This window comes from Tursiops truncatus, chromosome 2, assembly GCF_011762595.2.
Source record: "Tursiops truncatus isolate mTurTru1 chromosome 2, mTurTru1.mat.Y, whole genome shotgun sequence".
In the NCBI taxonomy this organism is placed as follows: domain Eukaryota; kingdom Metazoa; phylum Chordata; class Mammalia; order Artiodactyla; family Delphinidae; genus Tursiops; species Tursiops truncatus.
This window is the reverse complement of record NC_047035.1, coordinates 97,862,273-97,890,143: the sequence shown is the minus strand read 5'-3', so window position 1 is coordinate 97,890,143 and position 27,871 is coordinate 97,862,273. Positions and strand designations below refer to the sequence as shown.

At 39.2% G+C, this 27,871-nt stretch overlaps 1 protein-coding gene across 1 annotated transcript; it reads left to right on the top strand.

Annotated features, from left to right (window-relative positions):
• Positions 1-92: 92 nt before the first annotated feature.
• RSL24D1 (ribosomal L24 domain containing 1) lies at positions 93-25,781 on the top strand. The gene is made up of 6 exons (XM_019946655.3): positions 93-245; positions 17,454-17,567; positions 19,299-19,371; positions 22,077-22,140; positions 23,866-23,951; positions 24,921-25,781. The coding sequence occupies exons 1-6, from the start codon at positions 165-167 to the stop codon at positions 24,992-24,994; spliced, it is 492 nt and encodes a 163-aa protein (XP_019802214.2). The 5' UTR covers positions 93-164; the 3' UTR covers positions 24,995-25,781.
• The last annotated feature ends 2,090 nt before the right edge of the window (positions 25,782-27,871 follow it).

Here is a 27,871-nt window from a genome sequence, read left to right as displayed (position 1 = left end):
TCCGGCTAGCTTTCCAGGGGCCCCCAAGAGCGAAGGAACACCGCCTTTTCCGGGTGGAGAACCGGAAAGAGAATCACTTCCCGTGGCGGGGCTACGTCACTTCCTCTTAAGCGCGGCGTCTGGCCGGGGCGTCCGCACGAGCGGCGTCCGCACGAGCGTTCAACATGCGGATTGAGAAGTGTTATTTCTGTTCGGGTCCGATTTACCCAGGCCACGGCATGATGTTCGTTCGCAACGATTGCAAGGTGAGACGGCCGGGAGTAGCGCGCGCTCCGCTGCGCTCCCGCCGGGCTGAAGCCGCGCCCGCTCGGCGCGGGGTTCCTCTGCCCCTGCGTGGGGTTTGGTCTAGGATTTCGGCTCGTGGGGCTGGTTTTGCTAGCGGCTCCGACCTCGACCTCCCTCTTGGGGAAGGTTCTCCTGCCGGCGTCGCGACCGGAGCTGGTCACTAGACCGCCGTTGGGCGAGGCTGGCTGCCATGAGGTTGAGGAGCGATTCCAGCCAGCGCCGACGGGGAAGCTGGGAGTCTGTTTGCCCACTTTTGCACATGGGCCACGTTCTTCAGTTCGGTAAACTTTGTTGAACGCATGCCGGGTTAAGCATCATTGCTGAGGTCCGCGTCTGTACAGATGAATAAGACTTGGGGTTGGCCATAGTCTGTAGAGGTTGATAGAAATGTTGCATATGGCTTAATAATAGAGTTATGTATTATGAAGCTGTTGGAGGTGTTTTGGAGAGGGTCGTCTGTAGAAAGGCACAGAAAGGAAGTGACGTTTATCCTGGATCTTGCATTTTGCTTAAGAACGTGAGGAGAAGGCAATCTAGGTGGAAGGAAAACGAACAGTTTGAGCAAAGGCACAGAGGGGAGCAGCTACTTCTCTGTTTAGGGAAGTGACGGATTGCAGATGGTAATAGAGGCTTGGGGTAGGGCTATAATGAAGTACGGTTTTCACTGAATGTGTATCACTTTTTCATCATCATGAAGTCGAAAGATCATAAGTTGGGGACCGTCTGTATAAGGCCTCTGTGAAAGACTTTATGAGTGATACATGAATTTGCCTTTCATACCAGAATGGATCTCATTCCTCTGTTTAACACATTGTTTCTCAGAATTAGACCTCTCTTGTATATGCTTCTGAATCACTGGACACTTGTAGAAAATACTGATTCCTGGTTTCCACCAGATCTATTCAATTGGAATCTCTGGGGAGAGAGGAAGAGGAGCTAGAAATCTATGTTCATTGAGGTGATTTTGACATGCTAAAGAACTACAGTTCTTGTTTCATCACCTTATGTCTGTATTCTACATGAAAAATATTGACCTCACTAAATTAGGAGTAAGGGGTCTTGCCAAAAGTGTGGGAACAAAGCGATGTTTGAAAACTTGAAAGAGCATGTAAAAGATTTTTTTTTTTTTTTTCCGGTACGCGGGCCTCTCACTGTTGTGGCCTCTCCCGTTGCGGAGCACAGGCTCCGGACGCGCAGGCTCAGCGGCCATGGCTCACGGGCCTAGCCGCTCCGTGGCACGTGGGATCTTCCCGGACCGGGGCACGAACCCGTGTCCCCTGCATCGGCAGGCGGACTCTCAACCACTGCGCCACCAGGGAAGCCCTCATGTCTCTTTTTGAATTATGGTTTTCTCAGGGTATATGCCCAGTAGTGGGATTGCTGGGTCATATGGTAGTTCTATTTTTAGTTTTTTAAGGAACCTCAATAGTGTTCTCCCTAGTGGTTATATCAATTTACATTCCCACCAACAGTTCAGGAGGGTTCCCTTGTCACCACACCCTTTCCAGCATTTATTGTTTCTAGATATTTTGCTAATGGCCATGCTGACCAGTGTGAGGTAATACCTCATTGTAGTTTTGATTTGCATTTCTCTAGTAATTAGTGATGTTGAGCATCTTTTCATGTGCATCTTGGTCATCTGTATGTATGTCTTCCTTGGTGAAGTGTCTATTTAGGTCTTCCACGCATTATTATTATTTTTTTTTTCCGGTACGCAGGCCTCTCACAGTTGTGGCCTTTCCCGTTGCGGAGAACAGGCTCCGGACGCGCAGGCTTAGCGGCCATGGCTCACGGGCCTAGCCGCTCCGTGGCATGTGGGATCTTCCCGGACCGGGGCACAAGCCCGTGTCCCCTGCATCGGCAGGCGGACTCTCAATCACTGCGCCACCAGGGAAGCCCAAAAGGTTTTTAATTCCTGCTCTCAGGAACATGACAAAGAATTAATAGCAATGAATGAAATGATTGTCAGGTTGGGGTGTAATTCACAGTGGGCATTATGGCTTTGTGGATGATTTGGTCATCATGACTATGATTTTTGTCCATCAGTGTTTGTCAGCTGGATATGGGAATTAGAAAGGATGATGGGAGCTATCTAGAGTTGTGTGTTGATCTGGCAGACACAGTGGAAGTTCAAGTTGATGAGGAAGTCTATATTGCTAGCAAGGATAGTGTTGAATTAGCTGGGAGCTAGCTTGCTGTAGGGAAGACCAGTGTATCCAGAACAGAGTTGATTGGGGAAATAAGAAGTAGAGGCCCTGAAGCACTAATGAAGAACAGGTGCCTCATTTTTTCTTTGTTGATGATTCCGAAATCTTTATCTCCTTAGTTTCAGGTGTGAATTTTCCGCTTGACAGGGAAATCCTGTTTGTACCTAACAGTGAGCCTACTGAGAGTGTTCCTTATTACGTCAAATCTTTTTGCTCTCTGAATTAATACTGTCATCCACCTAGACAGTTCTGCTAGAAACTGAGAGTCATCTTTGAATCTTTCACCATTTATATATAGCTATAGGTTCTATCCATTCTGCCTTTGCAAGGGAGAGTGGTGTCTTAGCTTTCTTAATGCCCACCTGCCCTGGGTCCAGATTAGGCACTTGTCGCTTTTGTAGCCTCCTAACTAGTCTTTCTGCATTTATGCTCTTAGCTTTTGGGACCATCTTTCATAGAAACCTCCCCTCTTATGCTTCTCAGGTAGTTTCTTAAGAGTAGAATTAGTGTATTACTGCTCCATATTTTCATAGTTTGCAAACAGGAAAAATATACATACTCTTAAGGTGTGCTTAATAAATGTTTGTTGAATTAGTGGCATAAGAACTTGAAGATGTGGCATAAGAACTTGAAGATGTGGCATAAGAACTTGAAGGTGTTGGAAGAACTTTGAGGCTCAGATGGATCATATGTGTGCATGTTGAAGACTGAGGATGATGCCAGAGAACTAGGTTAAAAGGGAAATTTGAGTCTTATGAAGCTTTGTCTCACATATAATCGTTTACCACCGACCCCACCATAGATTTAACCACTTCCTTAATGTGTACTTGCATATTACTTTATACTTGATTATTGTGTATAGTTATATCCCATTGTTTATATCCTAGTCGGTTCTTTATCTCTCTTGTTTGCAAAATGAGATTTTACCACGTTGCTAGACTAAGCTTCTCAACGTAGGGCGTCATGTTTTAATTATTCTTGTATCTAGTACAACATCCAGCACATAGTAGCTGCTCCTTATTTGGGGATTGAATCCCCATCCCATCTCAGTGACTCCAGTCTCTTCAGATAATTCATTGTGCTTTTCAGGTGACGTCTGTTAGATATGGAGTTCAAGTAGACTTGCCTGTAACTTCCCATTGGCTCTCTTTGGAACCGAGGAGACCTGGGACAAGTTCAGGTCTCTCATTAGGTATATTTCAGAAGTGGGGATTTGTTTAGGAGTTATCTAGTAGGTATTAAACATTGAAGCCTTTTACTTAAAAAAGCTAATAGTACTTTGGCTGAAAATACTCAAAGAAATTTTACCAGTAATGATTTTATAGTGAGTTATTCCAGAAGACTACAATATTCTCCTATTTTCTAGTTGGTTTGAAATTAATTCAAGAATGTAGACATGCTTTTACTCGAGTCTCGCAGGAGAGGGCTCTCCATGAGGTCAGGGCTTAGATCAGATTGATCTGGTATTGACCATTTCTAAGAAAACTATGTCCTAGTGTGTTTAGTGACCTATTTGAAGGTCTCCATAGAACAAAGTGTATATAAAATGAAAAGTATTTTGGTTTGTGATATATGCGTATGTGTGTGTGAGTGTGTGTATGTTAGCTTGAAATGGTGATATCTTATTTTGACCTTTTTTTTTTAATGGGTCACATTTTCTAGGTATGATAATTCAACTTAATTTTCTTTGCCAAGATCTACAAACTCAATTACTTTTTCTCTTCAGATTTCCTCTAGTAATACACACAAATTTCAATGTGTTCTAAGACAAAGTAACAAAATGATGCATTTTAGACTTATAAAATGAGTCCCAATAAGCCATTTCAGGAGCATGTTGAATGATCATTAAATTGTAAACACTATTAAAGGATCACATCTTTTGGGATGAAAGTGAAGAATTAAAGTAGTGAAGAATCTTCCTAGTAGATCTCTGAATAAATACTTTAGAAAACAAATCTATAGTCAGTTTTAGTTGCTTTTTTGAAATTATTTTGTGCAACGGTGGAAAGAACCAAAGGAAGTTTCAGAATGGTTGTTTGAAACTTTTAACCCCCTCCCCCCATTGAGGTATTTAGAAAGTGAATTTTGAGAATTATTCTGAATTGCAAAGGGATTTAAATAAATGACTTTCCCTAAAACTGTTCTCTTCATTCAAGATCATTTGTAAGGTTTTACTATTATTCTATAAAAATGGTCGGGTTTTTTTGGGTTTTTTTTGCGGTACGCGGGCCTCTCACTGTTGTGGCCTCTCCCGTTGCGGAGCACAGGCTCCGGACGCGCAGGCTCAGCGGCCATGGCTCACTGGCCCAGCTGCTCCGCGGCATGTGGGATCTTCCCGGACTGGAGCACGAACCCGTGTCCCCTGCATCGGCAGGTGGACTCTCAACCACTGTGCCACCAGGGAAGCCCTACAAATTTCCTTTTTAGCACTGCTTTCTCTGCATCCCTTAAGTATTGGTAGGCTTTGTTATCATTTTCATTCATGTCAAAATATTTTCTAATTTCCCTTGTGATTTCTTCTTTGCACCCTTGATTGTTTGAGTGCATTGTTTAATTTCCACATATTTGTGAATTTTCCAGATTTTTTTCTGTGATTGATTTCAGTTTCATTCTGTTGTGGTCAGAGAACATACTTTGTATTATTTTAGTCTTTTCAGATTTATTGAGACTTGTTTTGTGTTCTAAAATTGTGGTCTGTCTTGGAGAATGTTGCATGTGCAGTTGGGAAGAATGTATATTCTACTGTTGAGTGGAGAGTTCTACTGATGTCTATTATGTCTGGTTGTTCTATAGCATTGTTCAAGTCCTCTGTTTCCTTATTGATCTTCTTTTTGTTCTGACCGTTATTGAAAGTGGGGCATTTGAAGTTTCCAATTGTTACTGAAGTGTAGTTGATTTACAATGTTGTGGTAGTTTCTGGTGTACAGCACAGTGATTCAGTTATATATTATACATATATATTACATATTTTTTTCACATTCTTTTCCATTATGATTTATTACAGGATATTGAATATACTTCCCTGTGCTATGCAATAGGACCTTGTTGTTTATTCATTCTGTTGGGTTGGCCAAAAAGTTCGTTTGGTTAATGAATACATTTAATAAAGTTCTTGCTGAAAATGAAAAATGTGTGTTTTATTTTTACTTAAAACCGAATGAACTTTGTGGCCAACTCAGTGTATATAATAGTTTGCATCTGCTAGTCCCAAAGTCTCAATCCAACCCTCTCCCACCCCCACTCCCCCTTCTCAACCACAGGTCTGTTCTCTATGCATGTGAGTCTTTTTCTGTTTCATAGATAAGTTCATCTGTGTCATATTTTAGATTCCACACATAAGTGATATCCTATGGTATTTGTCCTTTTCTTTCTGACTTACTTCACTTAGTAGGATTATCTCTAGGTCCATCCATGTAGCTGCAAATGGCATTATTTCATTCTTTTTTTATATTCCATTGTGTATATATGTGTGTGTGTATACATATATATGATATATATATATCATATATATATGTCTCTCACATCTTCTTTATCCATTCTTCTATCTATGGACATTTAGGTTGTTTCCATGTCTTGGCTATTGTTAACAGTGCTGCTATGAACATAGGAGTGCATCTATCTTTTTGAATTATAGTTTTGTCCGGATATTTGCCCAGGAGTAGCATTGCTGGATCATATGGCAACTCTGCTTTTAGTTTTTTGAGGAACCTCCATACTGTTCTCCAGTGGCTGCACCAATTTACTTTCACATCAACAGTGTAGGAAGGTTTCCTTTCTCCACACCCTCTCCAGTATTTGTTATCTGTAGACTTTTTTTTTTTTTTTTTGCGGTACACAGGCGTCTCACTGTTGTGGCCTCTCCCGTTGCGGAGCACAGGCTCCGGACGCGCAGGCTCAGCGGCCATGGCTCACGGGCCTAGCCGCTCCGCGGCATGTGGGATCTTCCCGGACTGGGGCACGAACCCGTGTCCCCTTCATCGGCAGGCGGACTCTCAACCACTGCGCCACCAGGGAAGCCCATCTGTAGCCTTCTTAAATGATGGCCATTCTGACTGGTGTGACGTGGTACCTCACTGTAGTTTTGATTTGCATTTCTCTAATAATTAGCCATGTTGAGCATCTTTTCATGTTCCTGTTGGCCATCTGTATGTCATCTTTGGAGAAATGTCTGTTTAGATCTTCTGCCCATTTTTTGATTGGGTTGTTTGTTTTTTTGTTATTGAGTTGTATGAGCTATTGGTATATTTTGGAAATTAAGCCCTTGTTGGTCACATCAATTGCAAATATTTTCTCCCAGTCTGTATGTTGTCTTTTCATTTTGCTTATGGTTTCCTTTGCTGTGCAAAAGCTTGTAAGTTTGATTAGGTCCCATTTGTTTATTTTTGCTTTTATTTCTATTGCCTTGGTAGACTGACCTAATAAAACATTGGTACGATTTATGTCAGAAATTTTTGCCTCTGTTCTCTTCTAGGAGTTTTATGGTGTCATGTCTTATGTTTAAGTCTTTAAGCCATTTTGAGTTTATTTTTGTGTACGGTGTGAGGGTGTGTTGTAACTTCATTGATTTACATGCAGGTGCATATATATATATATATATATATTTTAAACACCTTTATTGGGGTATAATTGCTTTACAATGGTGTGTTAGTTTCTGCTTTATAACAAAGTGAATCAGTTATACATATACATATGTTCCCATATGTCTTCCCTCTTGCGTCTCCCTCCCTCCCACCCTCCCTATCCCACCCCTCCAGGCTGTCACAAAGCACCGAGCCAATATCACTGTGCCATGCGGATGCTTCCCACTAGCTATCTACCTTACTACGTTTGTTAGTGTGTATATGTCCATGACTCTCTCTCGCCCTGTCACAGCTCACCCTTCCCCCTCCCCATAACCTCAAGTCTGTTCTTTAGTAGGTCTGCGTCTTTATTCCTGCCTTACCCCTAGGATCTTCATGACATTTTTTTTTCTTAAATTACATATATATGTGTTAGCATACGGTATTTGTCTTTTTCTTTCTGACTTACTTCACTCTGTATAACAGACTCTAGGTCTATCCACCTCATTACAAATAGCTCAATTTCGTTTCTTTTTATGGCTGAGTAATATTCCATTGTATATATGTGCCACATCTTTATCCATTCATCCGATGATGGGCACTTAGGTTGTTTCCATCTCCGGGCTATTGTAAATAGAGCTGCAGTGAACACTTTGGTACATGACTCTTTTTGAATTTTGGTTTTCTCAGGGTATATGCCCAGTAGTGGGATTGCTGGGTCATATGGTAGTTCTATTTGTAGTTTTTTAAGGAACCTCCATACTGTTCTCCATAGTGGCTGTACCAATTCACATCCCCACCAGCAGTGCAAGAGTGTTCCCTTTTCTCCACACCCTCTCCAGCATTTATCGTTTCTAGATTTTTTGGTGATGGCCATTCTGACTGGTGTGAGATGATATCTCATTGTAGTTTTGATTTGCATTTCTCTAATGATTAATGATGTTGAGCATTTTTTCATGTGTTTGTTGGCAGTCTGTATATCTTCTTTGGAGAAATGTCTATTTAGGTCTTCTGCCCATTTTTGGATTGGGTTGTTTGGTTTTTGTTACTGAGCTGCATGAGCTGCTTGTAAATTTTGGAGATTAATCCTTTGTCGGTTGCTTCATTTGCAAATATTTTCTCCCATTCTGAGGGTTGTCTTTTGGTCTTCTTTATGGTTTCCTTTGCTGTGTAAAAGCTTTGAAGTTTCATTAGGTCCCATTTGTTTATTTTTGTTTTTATTTCTATTACTCTAGGAGGTGGGTCAGAAAGGATCTTGCTGTGATTTATGTCATAGAGTGTTCTGCCTATGTTTTCCTCTAAGCGTTTGATAGTTTCTGGCCTTACATTTAGGTCTTTAATCCATTTTGAGCTTATTTTTGTGTATGGTGTTAGGGAGTGATCTAATCTCATACTTTTACATGTACCTGTCCAGTTTTCCCAGCACCACTTATTGAAGAGGCTGTCCTTTCTCCACTGTACATTCCTGCCACCTTTATCAAAGATAAGGTGTCCATATGTGCGTGGGTTTATCTCTGGGCTTTCTATCCTGTTCCATTGATCTATCTTTCTGTTTTTGTGTCAGTACCATACTGTCTTGATTACTGTAGCTTTGTAGTATAGTCTGAAGTCAGGGAGCCTGGTTCCTCCAGCTCCTTTTTTCGTTCTCAAGATTGCTTTGGCTATTCGGGGTCTTTTGTGTTTCGATACAAATTGTGAAATTTTTTGTTCTAGTTCTGTGAAAAATGCCAATGGTAGTTTGATAGGGATTGCATTTAATCTGTAGATTGCTTTGGGTAGTAGAGTCATTTTCACAATGTTGATTCTTCCAATCCAAGAACATGGTATATCTCTCCATCTACTTGTATCATCTTTAATTTCTTTCATCAGTGTCTTATAATTTTCTGCATACAGGTCTTTTGTCTCCTTAGGTAGGTTTATTCCTAGATATTTTATTCTTTTTGTTGCAGTGGTTAATGGGAGTGTTTTCTTGATTTCACTTTCAGATTTTTCATCATTAGTATATAGGAATGCCAGAGATTTCTGTGCATTAATTTTGTATCCTGCTACTTTACCAAAGTAGCAGGATTAGCTCTAGTAGTTTTCTGGTAGCATCTTTAGGATTCTCTATGTATAGGATCATGTCATCTGCAAACAGTGACAGCTTACTACTACTTTTCCGATTTGGATTCCTTTTATTTCCTTTTCTTCTCTGATTGCTGTGGCTAAAACTTCCAAAACTATGTTGAATAAGAGTGATGAGAGTGGGCAGCCTTGCCTTGTTCCTGATCTTAGTGGAAATGCTTTCAGTTTTTCACCATTGAGGATGATGTTTGCTGGGGGCTTGTCATATATGGCCTTTATTATGTTGAGGAAAGTTCCCTCTATGCCTACTTTCTGCAGGGTTTTTATCTTAAATGGGTGTTGAATTTTGTCAAAAGCTTTCTCTGCATCTATTGAGATGATCATATGGTTTTTCTCCTTCAATTTGTTAACATGGTTTATCACATTGACAGATTTGCGTATATTGAAGAATCCTTGCATTCCTGGAACAAACCCCACTTGATCATGGTGTATGATCCTTTTAATGTGTTGTTGGATTCTGTTTGCTAGTATTTTGTTGAGGATTTTTGCATCTATGTTCATCAGTGATATTGGCCTGTAGTTTTCTTTCTTTGTGACATCCTTGTCTGGTTTTGGTATCAAGGTGATGGTGGCCTCGTAGAAGGAATTTGGGAGTGTTCCTCCCTCTGCTATATTTTGGAAGAGTTTGAGAAGGATAGGTGTTAGCTCTTCTCTAAATGTTTGAAAGAATTCGCCTGTGAAGCCATCCGGTCCTGGGCTTTTGCTTGTTGGAAGATTTTTAATCACAGTTTCAATTTCAGTGCTTGTGATTGGTCTGTTCATATTTTCTATTTCTTCCTGATTCAGTCTTGGCAGGTTGTGCATTTCCAAGAATTTGTCCATTTCTTCCAGATTGTCCATTTTATTGGCATAGAGTTGCTTGTAGTAATCTCTCATGATATTTTTTATTTCTGCAGTGTCAGTTGTTACCTCTCCTTTTTCATTTCTAATTCTATTGATTTGAGTCTTCTCCCTTTTTTTTCTTGATGAGTCTGGCTAGTGGTTTATCAATTTTGTTTATCTTCTCAAAGAACCAGCTTTTAGTTTTATTGATCTTTGCTATTGTTTCCTTCATTTCTTTTTCATTTATTTCTGATCTGATTTTTATGATTTCTTTCCTTCTGCTAGCTTTGGGGTTTTTTTGTTCTTCTTTGTGTAATTGCTTGAGGTGCAAGGTTAGGTTGTTTATTCGAGATGTTTCCTGCTTCTTAAGGTGGGCTTGTATTGCTATAAACTTCCCCCTTAGAACTGCTTTTGCTGCATCCCATAGGTTTTGGGTCGTTGTGTCTCCATTGTCATTTGTTTCTAGGTATTTTTTAATTTCCTCTTTGATTTCTTCAGTGATCACTTCATTATTAAGTAGTGTATTGTTTAGCCTCCATGTGTTTGTATTTTTTACAGATCTTTTCCTGTAATTGATATCTAGTCTCATGGCGTTGTGGTCAGAAAAGATACTTGATACAATTTCAGTTTTCTTAAATTTACCAAGGCTTGATTTGTGACCCAAGATATGATCTATCATGGAGAATGTTCCATGAGCACTTGAGAAAAATGTGTATTCTGTTGTTTTTGGATGGAGTGTCCTATAAATATCAATTAAGTCCATCTTGTTTAATGTATCCTTTAAAGCTTGTGTTTCCTTATTTATTTTCATTTTGGATGATCTGTCCATGGGTGAAAGTGGGGTGTTTAAGTCCCCTACTATGAATGTGTTACTGTCGATTTCCCCTTTTATGGCTGTCAGTATTTGCCTTATGTATTGAGGTGCTCCTATGTTGGGTGCATAAATACTTAAAATTGTTATATCTTCTTCTTGGATCAATCCCTTGATCATTATGTAGTGTCCTTCTTTGTCTCTTTTAATAGTCCTTATTTTAAAGTCTATTTTGTCTGATATGAGAATTACTACTCCAGCTTTCTTTTGGTTTCCATTTGCATGGAATATCTTTTTCCATCCCCTTACTTTCAGTCTGTATGTGTCTCTAGGTCTGAAGTGGGTCTCTTGTAGACAGCATATATAAGGGTCTTGTTTTTGTATCCATTCAGTCAATCTGTGTCTTTTGGTGGGAGCATTTAGTCCATTTACATTTAAGGTAATTATCGATATGTATGTTCCTATTCCCATTTTCTAAATTGTTTTGGGTTCGTTATTATAAGTCTTTTCCTTCTCTTGTGTTTCTTGCCTAGAGAAGATCCTTTAGCATTTGTTGTAAAGCTGGTTTGGTGGTGCTGAACTCTCTCAGCTTTTGCTTGTCTGTAAAGGTTTTAATTTCTCCATCAAATCTGAATGAGATCCTTGCTGGGTAGAGTAGTCTTGGCTGCAGGTTTTTCTCCTTCATCACTTTCAGTATGTCCTGCCACTCCCTTCTGGCTTGTAGGGTTTCTGCTGAAAGATCAGCTGTTAACCTTATGGGGATTCCCTTATGTGTTATTTGTTGTTTTTCCCTTGCTGCTTTTAATATACTTTCTTTGTATTTAATTTTTGAGAGTTTGATTAATATGTGTCTTGGCGTATTTCTCCTTGTATTTATCCTGTATGGGACTCTCTGTGCTTCCTGGACTTGGTTAACTATTTCCTTTCCCATATTAGGGAAGTTTTCAACTCTAATGTCTTCAAATATTTTCTCAGTCCCTTTCTTTTTCTCTTCTTCTTCTGGAACCCCTATAATTCGAATGTTGGTGCGTTTAATGTTGTCCCAGACGTCTCTGAGACTGTCCTCAGTTCTTTTCATTCTTTTGTCTTTATTCTGCTCTGCAGTAGTTATTTCCACTATTTTATCTTCCAGGTCACTTATCCGTTCTTCTGCCTCAGTTATTCTGCTATTGATCCCATCTAGAGTACTTTTAATTTCATTTATTGTGTTGTTCATCGTTGCTTGTTTCATCTTTATTTCTTCTAGGTCCTTGTTAACTGTTTCTTGCATTTTGTCCATTCTATTTCCAAGATTTCGGATCATCCTTACTATCATTATTCTGAATTCTTTTTCAGGTAGACTGGCTATTTCCTCTTCATTTGTTAGGTCTGGTGCATTTTTATGTTGCTCCTTTATCTGCTGTGTGTTTTTCTGTCTTCTCATTTTGCTTATCTTACTGTGTTTGGGGTCTCCTTTTTGCAGACTGCAGGTTCGTAGTTCCCGCTGTTTTTGATGTCTGTCTCCAGTGGCTAAGGTTGGTTCAGTGGTTTGTGTAGGCTTCCTGGTGGAGGGGACTAGTGCCTGTGTTGTGGTGGATGAGGCTGGATCTTGTCTCTCTAGTGGGCAGGTTCACGTCTGGTGGTGTGTTTTGGGGTGTCTGTCGCCTTATTATGATTTTAGGCAGCCTCTCTGCTAATGGGTGGGGTGGTGTTCCTGTTTTGCTAGTTGTTTGGCATAGTGTGTCCAGCACTGTAGCTTGCTGGTCGTTGAGTGAAGCTGGGTCTTGGTGTTGAGATGGAGATCTCTGGGAGATTTTCACCATTTGATATTACGTGGAGCTGGGAGGTCTCTTGTTGACCAGTGTCCTGAAGTTGGCTCTCCCACGTCAGAGGCAGAGCCCTGACTCCTCGCTGGAGCACCAATAGCCTTTCAGCCACACGGCTCAGAATAAAAGGGAGAAAAAGTAGAGGGAATTAGTAGAAGTATGAGGAAAGAAAGAAGGAAAGGAGGGAAGGAAGGAAGGAAGAAAGAAAGAAAGAAGGAAAGGAGGCAAGAAGGAAAGAAAGGAGGGAGGGAGGAAGGAAGGAAGGAGGGAAAGAAGGAAAAAAGACAGAAAGAAGATACAGTAAATATAAAGTATAATAAAGTTACTGAATTAAAAAATTCTTATTTAGAAAAAAAAAAGGGACAGATAGAACCTTAGGACAAATGTTGGAAGCAAAGCTATACAGACAAAATCTAACACAGAAGCATACACATACACCCTCACTAAAAGAGGTAAAGGGGGAAAAATCATAAATCTTGCTCTCAGAGACCACCTCCTCAATTTGGGATGATTCGTTGTCTAAAGGAGGGAAGGAAGGAAGGAAAGAAAGAACGAACGAAGGTAAAGTATAATAACGTTATTAAAATTAAAATTATTAAGAAAAAAATTTTTTAAAAAACCATGGACGGATAGAACCCTAGGACAAATGGTGGAAGCAAGACTATACAGACAAGATCTCACACAGAAGCATACACATACACATTCACAAAAAGAGGAAAAAGGAAAAAAATCATAGATCTTGCTCCTAAAGTCCACTTCCTTAATTTGGGATGATTGGTTGTCTATTCAGGTATTCCACAGATGCAGGGTACATCAAGTTGATTGTGGAGCTTTAATCCGCAGCTTCTGAGGCTGCTGGAAGAGATTTCCCTTTCTCTTCTTTGTTCTCACAGCTCACAGGGGCTCAGCTTTGGATTTGGCCCTGCCTCTGTGTGTAGGTCGCTGGAGGGCGTCTGTTTTTTGCTCATACAGGACGGGGTTAAAGGAGACGCTGATTCGGGGGCTCTGGCGCACTCAGGCCGGCGGGGAGGGAGGGGCACGGAGTGCGGGGCGGGCCTGCGGCGCCAAAGGCCGGCGTGACTTTGCACCAGCCTGAGGCCCACCGTGCGTTCTCCCAGGGAAGTTGTCCCTGGATCCTGGGAACCTGGCAGTGGCGGGCTGCACAGGCTCCGCGGAGGAGGGGTGTGGAGAGTGACCTGTGCTCACACACAGGCCCCTTGGTGGCGGCAGCAGCAGCCTTAGCGTCTCCCGCCCGTCTCTGGGGTCCGCGCTTTTAGCCGCGGCTCGCGCCCGTCTCTGGGGTCCGCGCTTTTAGCCGCGGCTCGCGCCCGCCTCTGGGATCCGCGCTTGTAGCCGCGGCTCGCGCCCGTCCCTGGAGTTCCTTTAAGCAGCGTTCTTAAACCCCTCTCCTCACGCACCAGGAAACAAAGAGGGAAGAAAAAGTCTCTTGCCTCTTCGGCAGGTGCAGACTTTTCCCCGGACTCCCTCCCGGCTAGCCGTGGTGCACTAACCCCTTCAGGCTGTGTTCAAGCTGCCGAGCCTCAGAGCCTCAGCTCGCAGCCCCGCCCGCCCTGGCGGGTGAGCAGACAAACCTCTCGGGCTGGTGAGTGCCGGTCGGCACCGATCCTCTGTGCGGGGAATCTCCCCGCTTTGCCCTCCGCACCCGTTGCTGTGCACTCCTCCGCGGCTCCCAAGCTCCCCCCTCCGCCTCCCGCAGTCTCCGCCCGCGAAGGGGCTTCCTAGTGTGTGGAAACTTTTCCTCCTTCACAGGTCCCTCCCACTGGTGCAGGTGCCGTCCCTATTCTTTTGTCTGTTTTTTCTTTTTTTTTTTCTTTTGCCCTACCCAGGTACGTGGGGAGTTTCTTGCCTTTTGGGAGGTCTGAGGTCTTCTGCCAGCCTTCAGTAGGTGTTCTGTAGGAGTTTTTCCACGTGTAGATGTATTTCTGGTGTATCTGTGGGGAGGAAGGTGATCTCCGCGTCTTACTCTTCCGCCATCTTCCTGAAGTCCAGCCATATATGTTTTAAGTTATATATTCATGTTGGATTGACCCTTTTATCATTTTATGGTGTCCTTTTTTGTCTTTTGTAACAATTTTTCTTAAGACTTATTTTGCCTGATATTAGTATAACTACTAATATAGTTATACTATATAAACAGTATAACTACTGTTATGCTGTCCTGTAGACAGCATATAGATGGATCTTTTTTTTAAAAAAATATTTATTTATTTTTGGCTGCGTTGGGTCTTTGTTGGTGCATGGGGGCTTTCTCTGGTTGCAGGGAGCAGGGGCTATTCTTTGTTGCAGTAAGTGGGCTTCTCATTGCGGTGGCTTCTCTTGTTGCAGAGCACGGACTGTAGGCTCATGGGCTTCAGTAGCTGTGGCTTGTGGGCTCTAGAGCGCAGGCTCGGTAATTGTGGTGCACAGGCTTAGTTGCTCCGTGGCATGTGGGATCTTCCCGGACCAGGGCTTGAACCTGTGTCCCCTGCATTGGCAGGCGGATTCTTAACCACTGCACCACCAGGGAAGTCCCAGGATGGATCATTTTTAAAATTCATCCTGCCAATTTCTGCCTTTTCATTGGAGAAGTTGATTTATTTACGTGTAAAGTAATTACCAGTAAGGAAGGACTTCTGCCATTTTTGATATTTGTTTTCTATGTCATGTCTTTTTTGTTCCTCAATTCTTATTATTGTCTTACTTTATGACTGCTTTTTCTGTAGTGTACTGTTGCGATTCCCTTCTTGTTTCTTTGTATATTTTTAGTTTTAGTAACTTTCTTAATGGTTACTCTGGTGACTACAATTAATCTTAATTTCCAGTGATGTAGATTTATAATTATTGTTTTATACAATTGTCTTTTAAATTAAATCTTATGAAAAAAGAGGAGTCACTAACTAGAAATTCATTAATACTGACCTTTATACTCACCTATTTAGTTACCTTTACTGGTGTTCTTTATTTCTTCTTGTGGATTCAAGTTACTGCCCATTGTCCTTTCATTTCGGCCTGAAGGAGTCCCTTTAGCATTTCTTGTAGGGCACTGGCAACAAACTCTAAATTTGTTTTTATTGAGGTGAGATTTACATAACAAAATTTACCATCTTATTTTTATTAAGTTATAATTGACGTACAACATTAGTTCCATGTGTACAACATAATGATTTGATATTTATATATATTGTGCAATGGTCACCACAGTAAGTCTAGTTAACATTTGTCACCATTACCTTGTTACAGAATTTATTTTACTGTGATGAGAACTGTTAAAATCTACTCTCTTAGCAACTTTCAAATATGCAATACAGTCTATTAACTGTAGTCATCATGCTGTATATTACATCCCCATGACTTTTTTTTTATAACTGGAAGTTTGTATCTTCTGACTCCCTTCACCCATTTTGCCCACCTCTCCCGCTTCCCTCAGTCTCTAACAACCACCAATTTATTCTCTGTATCTGTGAGCTTTGTGTTTTTGTTTTTTTAGATCCCACATGTAAGTGATATCATACATACGGTATTTGTCTTCCTCTGTCTGCTTATTTTACCTAGCATAATGCTCTCAAGATACATCCATGTTGTTGTAAACAGCAAGATTTCCTTCCTTTTTTCTTTGGCTGTGCCACGTGGCTTGTGGGATCTTAGTTCCCCAACCAGGGATCGAACCCGGGCCCCCTGCCATGGAAGCACCCAGTCCTAACCACTGGACCACCAGGGAATTCCCAAGATTTCCTTCTTTTTTATGGTTGAATAATGTTCCATTATATATATATGTCATATTTACAGTGGCATGAATAGTATTTTATTGTATATATACACCACATTTTCTTTGTCCATTTATCTCTAGATGCACACTTAGGTTGTTTCCATATCTTGGCTATTGTAAGTAATGCTGCAATGAACATAGACATGCATATATCTTTTCAAATTAGTATTCCTGTGTTCTTTGGGTAAATACCCAGAAGTGGAATAGCTGGATCATATAGTAGTCCTGTTCTTTTTCTGAAGCATTTCCATAATGTTTTCCATAGTGACTGCAGCACTTTACAATCCCACCAACAATTACAAGTGTTCCCTTTTCTCCACATCCTCTCCAACACTTGTTACTTCTTGTCTTTTTGAAAATAGCCATTCTAACTGTGGTCTTGATTTTCATTTCTCTGATTAGTGATGTTGAGCATCTTTTTATGTACCTGTTGGCCATCTGTCTTTTTTAGGAAAGTGTCTATTTAGGTCTTCTGCCCATTTTTTAATTGTATTGTTTGTTTGCTATTGAATAGTATGAGTTCTTTACGTATTTTGGATATTAACCCTTTATCAGATATATAATTTGCAAATATTTTATCCCATTCAGTAGGTTGCCTTCTCATTTTTTTTGTTGTTTGTTTTTGTTTTTGTTTTGCGGTCCTCTCACTGTTGTGGCCTCTCCCGCTGCGGAGCACAGGCTCCGGACGCGCAGGCTCAGCGGCCATGGCTCACGGGCCCAGCAGCTCCGCGGCATGTGGGATCTTCCCGGACCGGGGCATGAACCCGTGTCCCCTACATAGCAGGCGGACTCTCAACCACTGCGCCACCAGGGAAGCCCCAATGGTCGTTTTTAACCATATTTTTGGGGCCCTCAACTTTAGTTGTGATGCTGTTTTAGTCAAAAAATAGTTCAATTTCCATTTTATGTGATATGTCTCACACATTTCTAAATGGTGTTTTGAGTAAGTAGAAGCAGTTGTGAGAACGATTGTTGCTTCTCAGACTTTATAGTATATTTTGTTTGGTAGGATAACATCCTATGGTATAAAATTTTTTAATATTGACTTTTCACTATTTAACACTTTTCTTGTAGGTGTTCAGATTCTGTAAATCCAAGTGTCATAAAAACTTTAAAAAGAAGCGCAATCCTCGCAAGGTCAGGTGGACCAAAGCATTCCGGAAAGCAGCTGGTAAAGAGCTCACAGTGGTGAGTACGGTTAGCTATCAGTATAGTTTTTACAGTTTTCAAAATTTTAACTTCTGGGTGGGAGATGTGATTTCATTAACTCTAACAAGGCTTCCTATAGAATGGTTAATGAGTGACTTATTTGCATCTGGTAATCTCATTCTCACATGATCCTCAGAACCATAAATCTGTAGAATTCTGAAAAGGAAAAAAATTCCTAATCTAGTTTGTAAAAGTGATTTTTCTTATTCTCGAAAAAGTATTTTTAGCTCTTGCAACAAGGGGAGAATTATTTAAATGGATTGAAGTTGGAAATTGCTACTTAAGGATTTTGAAAGGAGGTTAAGAGATTAAAGGGTTTTTGACTAGCAGTGAGGACTCAGATGAGGTTTGTAGTAGACTCATTTATCAGTTTCTTGATTTCTTTAGCAGGACTGTGTGTCTGAGAGCAGAGAGCTTAGTTCATAATGGCAGTGTAAGGAGGAATAGTGAGGAATCAGGGGTGAGGGAGTTCCATGGGGCAAGCCCCCACCATCATATTGCTGTTAATTGAGTTGGTGTAAGGACCTGGTGAAGCTTATCTGCACTCGATCCTTAAAAAGGGAGGAGGGGAAGCTGCTGCACAGGCTACCTTTGAGGGAGGGAGAGCTTTCAACTGTCCCCTTCCGCCGGACTTCCTCTTCCCCCAAACCCATGACTCTTTCCCACCTCTCCACTCCTTAAAGACAGTATCTAAGTAGTTGCTGTGAGGCCCTTTGCTGTCTTTCTCGACACCTGAGGTTCTTCAGTGAACATAAAGAATATTTTTTGACAACACATAAGGCCAAATCATAATTGTCACAAAAGTAATTTTCACTGTGGATGAATAGATATGTTGCATCTCAAATACAGGTGGCAACTGTATGAGTGAAGAAAGGATGCCGGGTCATAGTCATTTGCTGGTGACCACTTACCTTATCATGGCTGAGGTTACTGTGATCTGAACAGAGGCATGTGTATATAAATGAAATAGCCACGTGCAGAGTTAATGCTGTTCCATATGCCAGAGTCTGATAGCTTTGAAAACTAAGAAATATCTGTAGTTTTTCCAAAATTATTTTGCATGTTTTGAGATAAATAGGATTGTTAATTGTCAAAATATCAACTACATTTGGAGGGGACTAAAGAATTTCAGGCTGAAGCTTACATTATGCAGAGTCGTACCACATTATTTGAAGATGTGGTTTCAACTCTGTGCTGTAACACAAAGGTTTATAGGTATTGAAATATATAAACATGTTAGGTATTTTTGTTGAACCATATGCAGTTCTCAGTGTTTGACTTTTTGATCTATGGGAAAAGGAAATTTCATATGGTTCAAACTAATATAAAGTTTTCTGGCTGTGAGTCTCATCTAGGAATAGGAAATAAGGGAAGCTTTTTTAGTTCGTTTATAATCCCCATGATTGTTATAGGCCCCTATGAGGGATGGTGGTGATCCTCTCCCCTCCCCTCCCTTTGAGAATCACTCATACATAGACAGACGTTTTCAATAGGGCTGTCTTGTACATCGTGGTATTTAAAGGAGAAAAAGGTTGAAAACTTGTATCTTCTGGGATCACCCCGGGGGAAATCTTAATATGTACCCATAGCTTGAAACACTTAGAACTTTTGTGAAAAGGAGAAAAAGTTTTAAGAAATGCTTCCTTTCTACCTCTCTTGAAATGCTTCCTTTCTACCTCTCTTAAAACCGTATTTCTCCTCTTCTTACAGGATAATTCATTTGAATTTGAAAAACGTAGAAATGAACCTGTCAGATACCAGCGAGAGCTGTGGAATAAAACCAGTAAGTCACAAGGACTACCGGGGATTTTCAGGAGACACTGGTTTGGGATATTACCATAACTTTAATATCAGTTGGTTGTTTAAATATTAGATTTCTTTTCATCAGTTAGCTTTTATACTTTTATCCTTATTTTAATGGCTCTGTTGTATTTGTGGGTTTTTTTAATAAGCTATCCCAAATCCTTTTCAGAATTGGCTGATGTATCCATTATAAAAGTGACATAATGATATTATTTGAAGTGCCTACACAGAAATATAAAAACATTCAAATATCTGGGGAAAAAAATAGAGATGTAGAATACTTTTGGGGGGTGAGTGTGGCATAGTTAAAATATACAAAAAACCTAACACACTTTACAAGTTTAGATAATTTGGTTTAGGGATATAAGTATTGTTTTCTGTATACCTAATAAAACTTAGTGATTCTGTAAAGTTAAAAAGTACAGCATGTAAGGTGATAATTACAAGTTTTCTAAGAGAACTTCTAAGTGCTCGACTTGGGTAAAAATGAAGCTATAGGCTACTGAAACTAAAAGTAATGTTTAATTCTTATCTACCTACCTACCTACCTCTCTGTTTTGTTTACTTATTTAAGTAAGCAGAGGGTTTAATTTAAAAAATTCTCATGTAGTAAAACGTAGTTCCTTAAGCTAGCTTGTAGATTCCACTATGTCTCTATGTGTGTTTGAGGCCCTTGGCCCTGCCTTTTCTCCTTCCCCCATGCCTGCTTATGCAGCCTTTAGCCATTTCTAGTCTTGGGTGTGGGTGATGTAGTTTGTTAACTAGAAGTCTCTAAGACTTAGAATTCTACCAACTTTATTGGTCTCTAATGGATTATTGGCAGGGCATACTTTTCAATACCTTTTCACCAGTTAGTCACAAGACTTCAGAGGAAGAGTTGGAAAGTTATGGGCCTTTGTAGTAGCATTTGACACCCTCTAAAGCCTTATCTTCCTGAACTGTGTGGAAAAATCAGAGTCCCAATGGGGACTTGCCTCAGTATTCTGCCCCTTGGTGTGCTTGTTTGGTTTATCTTTTTAAAAAATAAGGTCTTTCCCTTCTGTTTTGTAATTAGCAGAGGAGTTAATTTCTGATTAGCAGTTGGTTTTATTGGGTTTATTTAGTGAGGAAATAACACTGATTCAAACGCAAGGATTCCTGAAGAGATTAATAGGATTTTTTAAATTGAAGAGATTAATAGGATTTTTTAAATTGAGATTATAATTGACATATTAGTTTCAGGTGCACAGCACAATGATTTGATATTTGTATATATGGTGAAATGATCACCAAAATAAGTCTGGTTAATATCTACACCATACATAGCTAATTTTCATAGGATTATTAAATTGATTCCTAAAGGTACTCTTGGCAGGGACATTATTGGAAGATCCTGAAGCGTTTCTGGACCCCACTGAGTTTTATTTCACTTTGGCCTTTGTTTTCTTTTTTGTTACTACTTGAAGATAGCAGCTCCAGACCATTTTTACCTATAACTACTTTTATTTGATGGGTATTCAGCTTGATATGGAAACTGAGGTACATATTTTAGTCCTCTGTGGATCTTCAGTTACTAAGATCCTCTGTGCTGGTATCATGATGTTTATGTTGTTCCTGAGAAATACTGTGTGTTCTCTAAGATGTTGTCTCCTTTACCAATAACCACTGACTCTAGCATACAAAGATGAACAGGGCATACACAGTCCCTGATCTCTCAGTGCATTTTACTGAGTACTCTATTTTATTGTTTCTGTTAGACAGTAATTGGTTTAGGTATTATCACAGAGTCTCATTCATTTGCCCCACTCAGATCCACAGACTACACTTTAAGAATCTGGACTGGGAATTGTGCTATTTAGTACGGTAGCCACTAGCCCCAGGGGCTACTGAGCAATTAAAATGTGACTAGCCTGAATTGAGATGTTCTGTAAATATAAAACACATGCTGGATTTTGAATACTTAGTATGAAAACAAGCATAAAATACCTCAGTAATAATTTTTTATATTAATTACATGTTGAAATGACAGTATTTTGGCTATGTTGGGTTAAACAAAATCTATCTTAAATTTAATTTCAAACTGTTCCTTTTTACTTTTTTAAAAAAAGTGGCTACTAGAAAATTTTAAATTACATGTGATTTATCTTACATTGGACAGTGCTGATATAGATTCTAGAGTAGTTGGACTCAACTCCCTTATAGCCAAGGCTCCTCTACACATTTTCTGAAACAGTTGGATTTTAGTGGTTAAGAACGTGGCAGATTGGTTCATTCTACCAGTATTCATCATGTGCAGATCATATCCTAGGCACTTGAAGAAAAAGTGGCTTTTATGACAAGGTAGAGTCTATTTATGGAGATGACAAGCTAAGAATGGGATTAATTGCCATTAATCCAAGTTCTCTGTAGAATAAAATTTGAAAAGCGTTGGACTGGTTTCAAGTACAAGAAAAATTTAGTAGTAAAGGCTTTTGCAAAATAAAAGAGAAATGATACGTGGGAAAGAGTCAACAGTGATATCAGCCAAGGGTGCATACCTTTGTCAGCTATTTTAGTAGGAATTGTTTTTGAGGTGAGTTTTTTGTTGAGTTTAATCCACTTCTAAGCCACAGTAAAGTAGTGATTGTTAAAGCTCCTGTTGGTTATAATCATCCTGCTTGAATGAATGTACATAAATTTGTTAACATTTATGAATTTTTTCTGTAGTCGATGCAATGAAGAGAGTTGAAGAGATCAAACAGAAACGCCAGGCTACATTTATAATGAACAGGTATGAATATTTAAAATATCTTTATTTTCATGTAACTTCAAACTTTCAAAAACTGGCAAGATAGTATAAAGAAGTCTTGTATATTCTGTTAGCATTTTGCCAAATTTACTTTAACTCTGTGCGTAGTAAGTTGAAGACATGATACCTTTTCCTCCTAAGTATGCCTCCCTCTCTCTCTCTCTCTCTCTCTATATATATATCCTAAAAATAGTATGTTCTTTTTCTCTGGGATTTTAAAATTGAGGTATAATTGACACACAACATTAGTTTCAGGTGTACAGCATAAGAACATGCTCTTAATAACCACAGTATAGTTAAATCAGAAAATTAACACTGCTAAAATACTATAGACCTTACTAGATTTACCTGTTGTTCCAATAATGTCCTTCATAGCAGAAAATCCTGGATCATACATTATATTTAGTGGTCATATCTCCTCAAGCTCCTTTAATCCAAAGTTTCTCACCTTTGTCTTAGATGACATTGGCCTGTTTGAAGAGTACAGGTCAGTCATTTCATAGAATGTTCCCCGGTTTTTGTTTTCTTCGTGATTAGATTCAGGTCCCTTTGGCCAGAACATCATAGAAGTGTGTCCCCCTTAAGCACCCCAGCAGAGGCACCTGTTGTCCCTTACTGGTGATGTTAACTTTCATTGCTTGGTTAAAGTAGTGTCTACCAGTTTTCTCCACTGGAAAGTTACTGTTTTTTCCCCCTTTTTAATCAGTACATATCTTGAGGGAGACACATTGAGACTCGGCAAAGAGCCTGTTACTCCTCAAACTGATACCTACTGGTTTTCGCATCCATTAGAGTTCTGCCTGAATCTGTTACTACTGTGATTGTTGCCAAACGGTGGTTTTTCTGATTTCATCATTTCTTCTCCGTTTATTCGTTGACCTTCTTCTTATCTAAGAAAGAGCATTTCCTTTTTCCCCAGTTCCAAAATTTATTCTTTTATTCACATCATATCTGTATGTATTCATTAATTCTTACTGTATTCAATGAGTTATAATTCTTTGTCATTATTTTGATGTTCTAAGTGCCCCAAGTTGGCCAGTGAGAATTCCTTCAGGCAGGCTGTGTGTCAGTTTGACAGTTCCTCACCATTCTGTGAGTCCTTTCTTGCTTTTTGCTTTATGGCTAATAAGATTTTCCCTGCCCCAGCTTGGAATTGGCCATTTCTTTAGAAGGGGCATCGCTTTTGATCTAGTCACCATAAAAGTCATAGAAAAGCATGCGTCAATAGCTTTCTGGCTTAAAAAAAAATTTTTTTGTAAAGCATTACAAAAGACCGAAATGCTTGAGAACTAGTCTGTTAGCTTTTTTTGTTGAATGTCTTGTGTTTTGTGCTCTTGTAATTACTGAATGATTTAAAAAATTAGGTAACACAGAGACTACAAATCTTTCTCCTCAAATAGAGAACACAGACACTTTAATAATTAGAGATTCTTACTCTGTGTAATCTCTGAGACTTGTTAATTCTTTGTTTCAATCACATCCCTTCATTCACTGAGCAAATATCTTTTCAACTCGTTTTATTCCTGACTAGGTGCTAAGAATACAGTGAATGAACAAATTGGGAGTGCAGGAATCATGTTTAAGCTAATTAGGAACAAGAAATGAATTATGCTCATTTGTGTGTCTAACTTAATACAATTTTTACAAATTAGGAATTAATGTCTTTTAAAGAGATTTTAGTAACTGAAATTTTGGCCTTTGTCCTAGGTTGAAGAAAAATAAAGAACTACAGAAAGTTCAGGACATTAAAGAAGTGAAGCAAAACATCCATCTTATCCGGGCCCCTCTTGCAGGTAAGTACTGCACTGTGCAGGAGTTCTGTGCCTTACGTAGAGAAATGAAAAATCTGGATTGTTGTGGTCCATGTAATTGGGTACCAACCAACTTTTTAAGGTTGAATCTTTTCATGTAAATGTTCTCCCTCATTTATGATATGACTGTTTATAAAAATAATTTAGTCAGTGTGTTTCCCAGTTCCAGTCAATTTATTGCGTATGGTGTTTCTTTTCTCCCTTCATAAAATCCTAGCTTCCACAAAATCCAAGTTAATCAAAACGATTTGAGTAATAATTTAATAGATGATTTTGCCTCGTACCTGTTTTGATTAAAGGATAATGTTTTATATTAGTAGCTCTCAAACTTCATTTGGTGTGGGAGTTACTTGGGGGACTTAGTATGTAAACATAGAGGTCTAAGCCCCTTGAGTTTGGACCTCTGTTCTTTACTAGCTCTCCAGGTGAGTCTGATACTTCAGTTTGAGAACTACAGTGTTGTATTAAAAACCCTCCTTGTGCTTATGTGACTTACAGTTAGGCACTCACTTGAGCAGTTGCTTGTGTGCATAATTTCTTTTGCGAGATGCTAGGAAACCACTCTTTTTACTCAGCTGGTGCCAAGTACAATCTGTTAAAAGGAGAGAAATTTTGGTGAGATATAGCTATGCCTAAACCTTAGTAAAGTCAAATCCTATAACCACATATTGGGTAGATTTATGCAAAAGTCCTAGCTAGGTTGTTTTTGTACCAAATTTAAAAAAAAAAGACAAAATCCTGGAGTATTTTTTCACATATAGATGATATGGACTGACAGACACCCAAAAAACAATAGGAATGAACCATTGTTACCTAAGTTTTTAGGTAACCCTCTTTGAGGTAGGTAGTACAGTGTTAAGAGCAGAGACCCTGGTTCAAGATGGCCAGGGTTCACATCTCAGCTCTTTGTCAAGAGTTTAATTTCTTTCTTTCCCTTTTTTTTTTTTTAAGGCAAAGAAAAGCAGCTGGAAGACAGAATGGTGCAGAAATTACAACAGGATGTGGACATGGAAGATGTTTCTTAGAACTCTCACTGTCTGTAACCATTTCTATAAGTGCATCTGGCAATCTCCTTTGGAGACACAGAACTTCTAAATTATTGGGTTTTTTTCCATATAAGGTCACTCATATGAAAGGGGATTATACTACTTCCTTCCTACATTGGTCTCTACAGAACAGCAGATGTGGATGCTTGATTGCATCTCAACGGTAAGCCTTCACTGAGAGATACACTTTTATAAGTCATGAAAATTGTAAATACAGAAGTGAATTGTGGACATAAAATGGTCATGCCATTTGGTTAACGGCACTAGGCAGCATTTATGTAACAATGACAAATTCATGACGAGTTATATATAACATAAAATTTTCATTGCAGTAAAATATTCCTTTTCTAGAAGGGATACAGCAAGGAACTAACAATCTGTATGATAATTAGCCTCTAGTAATTTCTTTTGATTTTAGTACTTCTGGTTTTGGTTTATTAGCTTCTTAGAAGAACATAATGGTCTAATATATTGAAGCCTAATTATGTTGGACCGTTTTGATCTGGTTTTAACTATTGTGATTGATAGGCATTTGTGGATGTTGGGGGTGAGTTGAATAGTCTGTTCCTGAAATGGCACTATATAATTTCTACTTTGGAGAATACTCACTTCTAAGTTGAGATTCCTAGTAGAGTAAGATTTTTCTAGGCGTCCAGTACCTATTAAAATTTTTTGTGTGGTTTTCTTTCCTTAATTGTTTGTGGAAAATTGGATGTATGGGTAACACATTATAGATTATTTTCACATAAAATTGTTTCTGAAGTAAGTGCCTACGTATTTATTATTTAAAAGTACTAAACAAAAGGTATGAAGTTTGCTCACACATACTAAGAAGTAGGAGATACATTTAGAGAGAAATGTATACTTTATACTTCATGTTTTCTTACTTTTACATTACTTATGAGTAAGTATGTTTAGAGTATTAGGTAACTCAGATTTTTTTTTTTTAGGACAAAATTTAGAATAAATTCCAAGTTTTAAGGTTATATAATTATATAGTTATGGCTAAATTTTTATTTTAGTATTAGTAAAAAAGTGGACTGATCACTGGACCACGTGTTAGAAGACCTGAATCCAGCTTTGTTCTTATTGATAAAATAAAGCTCATTTGTAAACAACATTATTGATGCAACATTTAGGGGAAATATGTATGTAAAGACATTTGTAAAATTACTTGAAGTTTTCATTGCATTCTATATTCATGTTTGTTTTAATATAAACTTGTTTAAAATTACATAGTAAAACTAAGTAAATCTTAGCTTCTTAGTAAGTTTTACTGAATTTTAAGAAACAAATTTCCTACTGTGCTAGTTAGGGAGCAGCTTAGCTATTGCTTTGAGATCATTAATTGGGGAAATTGAGCTGAAACAGAGCTGACACTGTGTCTCAGGTTTAACATTCAGGCAGTTCTCTTAGCTGTCAGGATTTCATATTATTGTGAGACGCCAGATAAGTATTTGGGTGCAAATGCCATGATTTTATCCACCCACAGCTTTTTAAGCTTGGTTGGACCACTGAGGATGAGTTCTTCTTTAAAGTTTGCCTGAGAGTGGCGAGGTTCAATGGTTTTAGGCTACTATTGTTTTAGCTTGTCTGGTTGAGACCTCTGCTGGGCAGTTAGCATAAATACAAAAGCGTAAATTGTCCACTCACTACACAGAATATATTCTCTCATTGTTTAAGAACAGCATAGGGCTGGAAGTCATAGAATTTTTTTTAACATGTACCTCTTAAAAAACCTTGTAAGATTGCAGAAAAAAAATTCTCACATGAAAAAAAAATCTCATTTCTTAAAAATGGAAACCCTAGGAAGATGTTTACCCTGTAGAAGAAAGTTTGAGAAGGACTAGCCTATTATCTCATGAAGAAGACAGCATTTTTCTAATTTTATAAATGGCCAAATCTCAGGTATAAAATCTTGCCCCTTAATCACATGGAACAGAAGATGGAAGAGGCAGGGATTTGTGTTCTTACCAGTCTGTTTCCAGCATTGCCCTGCGTTTATATGGAAGGGATTGATCTAGAAGCTCTCAGATCCCATCTTCACAAGTCCAGGTGTTGGCTGCAACACTCACTTGACTATACTTTGGTTTCTTCATCTGAAAAAAAAATGGAGACAATAATATGACTAACCTCAGGAGTTTTATGAGGATCTAATTAGTTAATACATGTAAAATAGTCATTTCAACTCCACCACTATAGTAAGGTACTGTTAAAATGTTAGCTATCAGCGCTTCCCTGGGCAGTGGTTGAGAGTCCCCCTGCCGATGCAGGGGACGCGGGTGCGTGCCCCAGTCCAGGAAGATCCCACATGCCACAGAGCGGCTGGCCCATGAGCCACACCGCTGAGCCTGCGCATCCGGAGTCTGTGCTCTGCAACGGGAGAGGCCACGACAGTGAGAGGCCCGCATACTGCCAAAAAAAAAAAAAAAAAGTGTTAGCTATTAACAAACTCAGTAACAGCAAAGGACTTTGACTTGGAAGAAAGATGGAAGGTCTTAGGGTTGGGGCTAGCTGTGCTAAATTGAGTGCAGTGTACTTAGTCTACAAAGTGATATGTATGGTTTAAAATGTTAATTTTAGCCTTTATGTCAGCTGGCAAGTTCAGTTATTAAAAGCATCTCATTCCACAAAGATTCTCTGCTGTGAAAATTGGAAGGGGGAAATACATTTCTGGTTCATCAGCATTAGTTTAAAAAATGAATCATCGCCCGTAGTTTTAATGGCTAATTTACATGATATAAGGGAAGTTATTTTTTCCTTCTGTCCTCTAGCTTACATTTTAAATGGAGATCTGGAAAAAGACATCAGACTTTAATCACTCAATATAAATTCCAATATTGAATGAACACTACA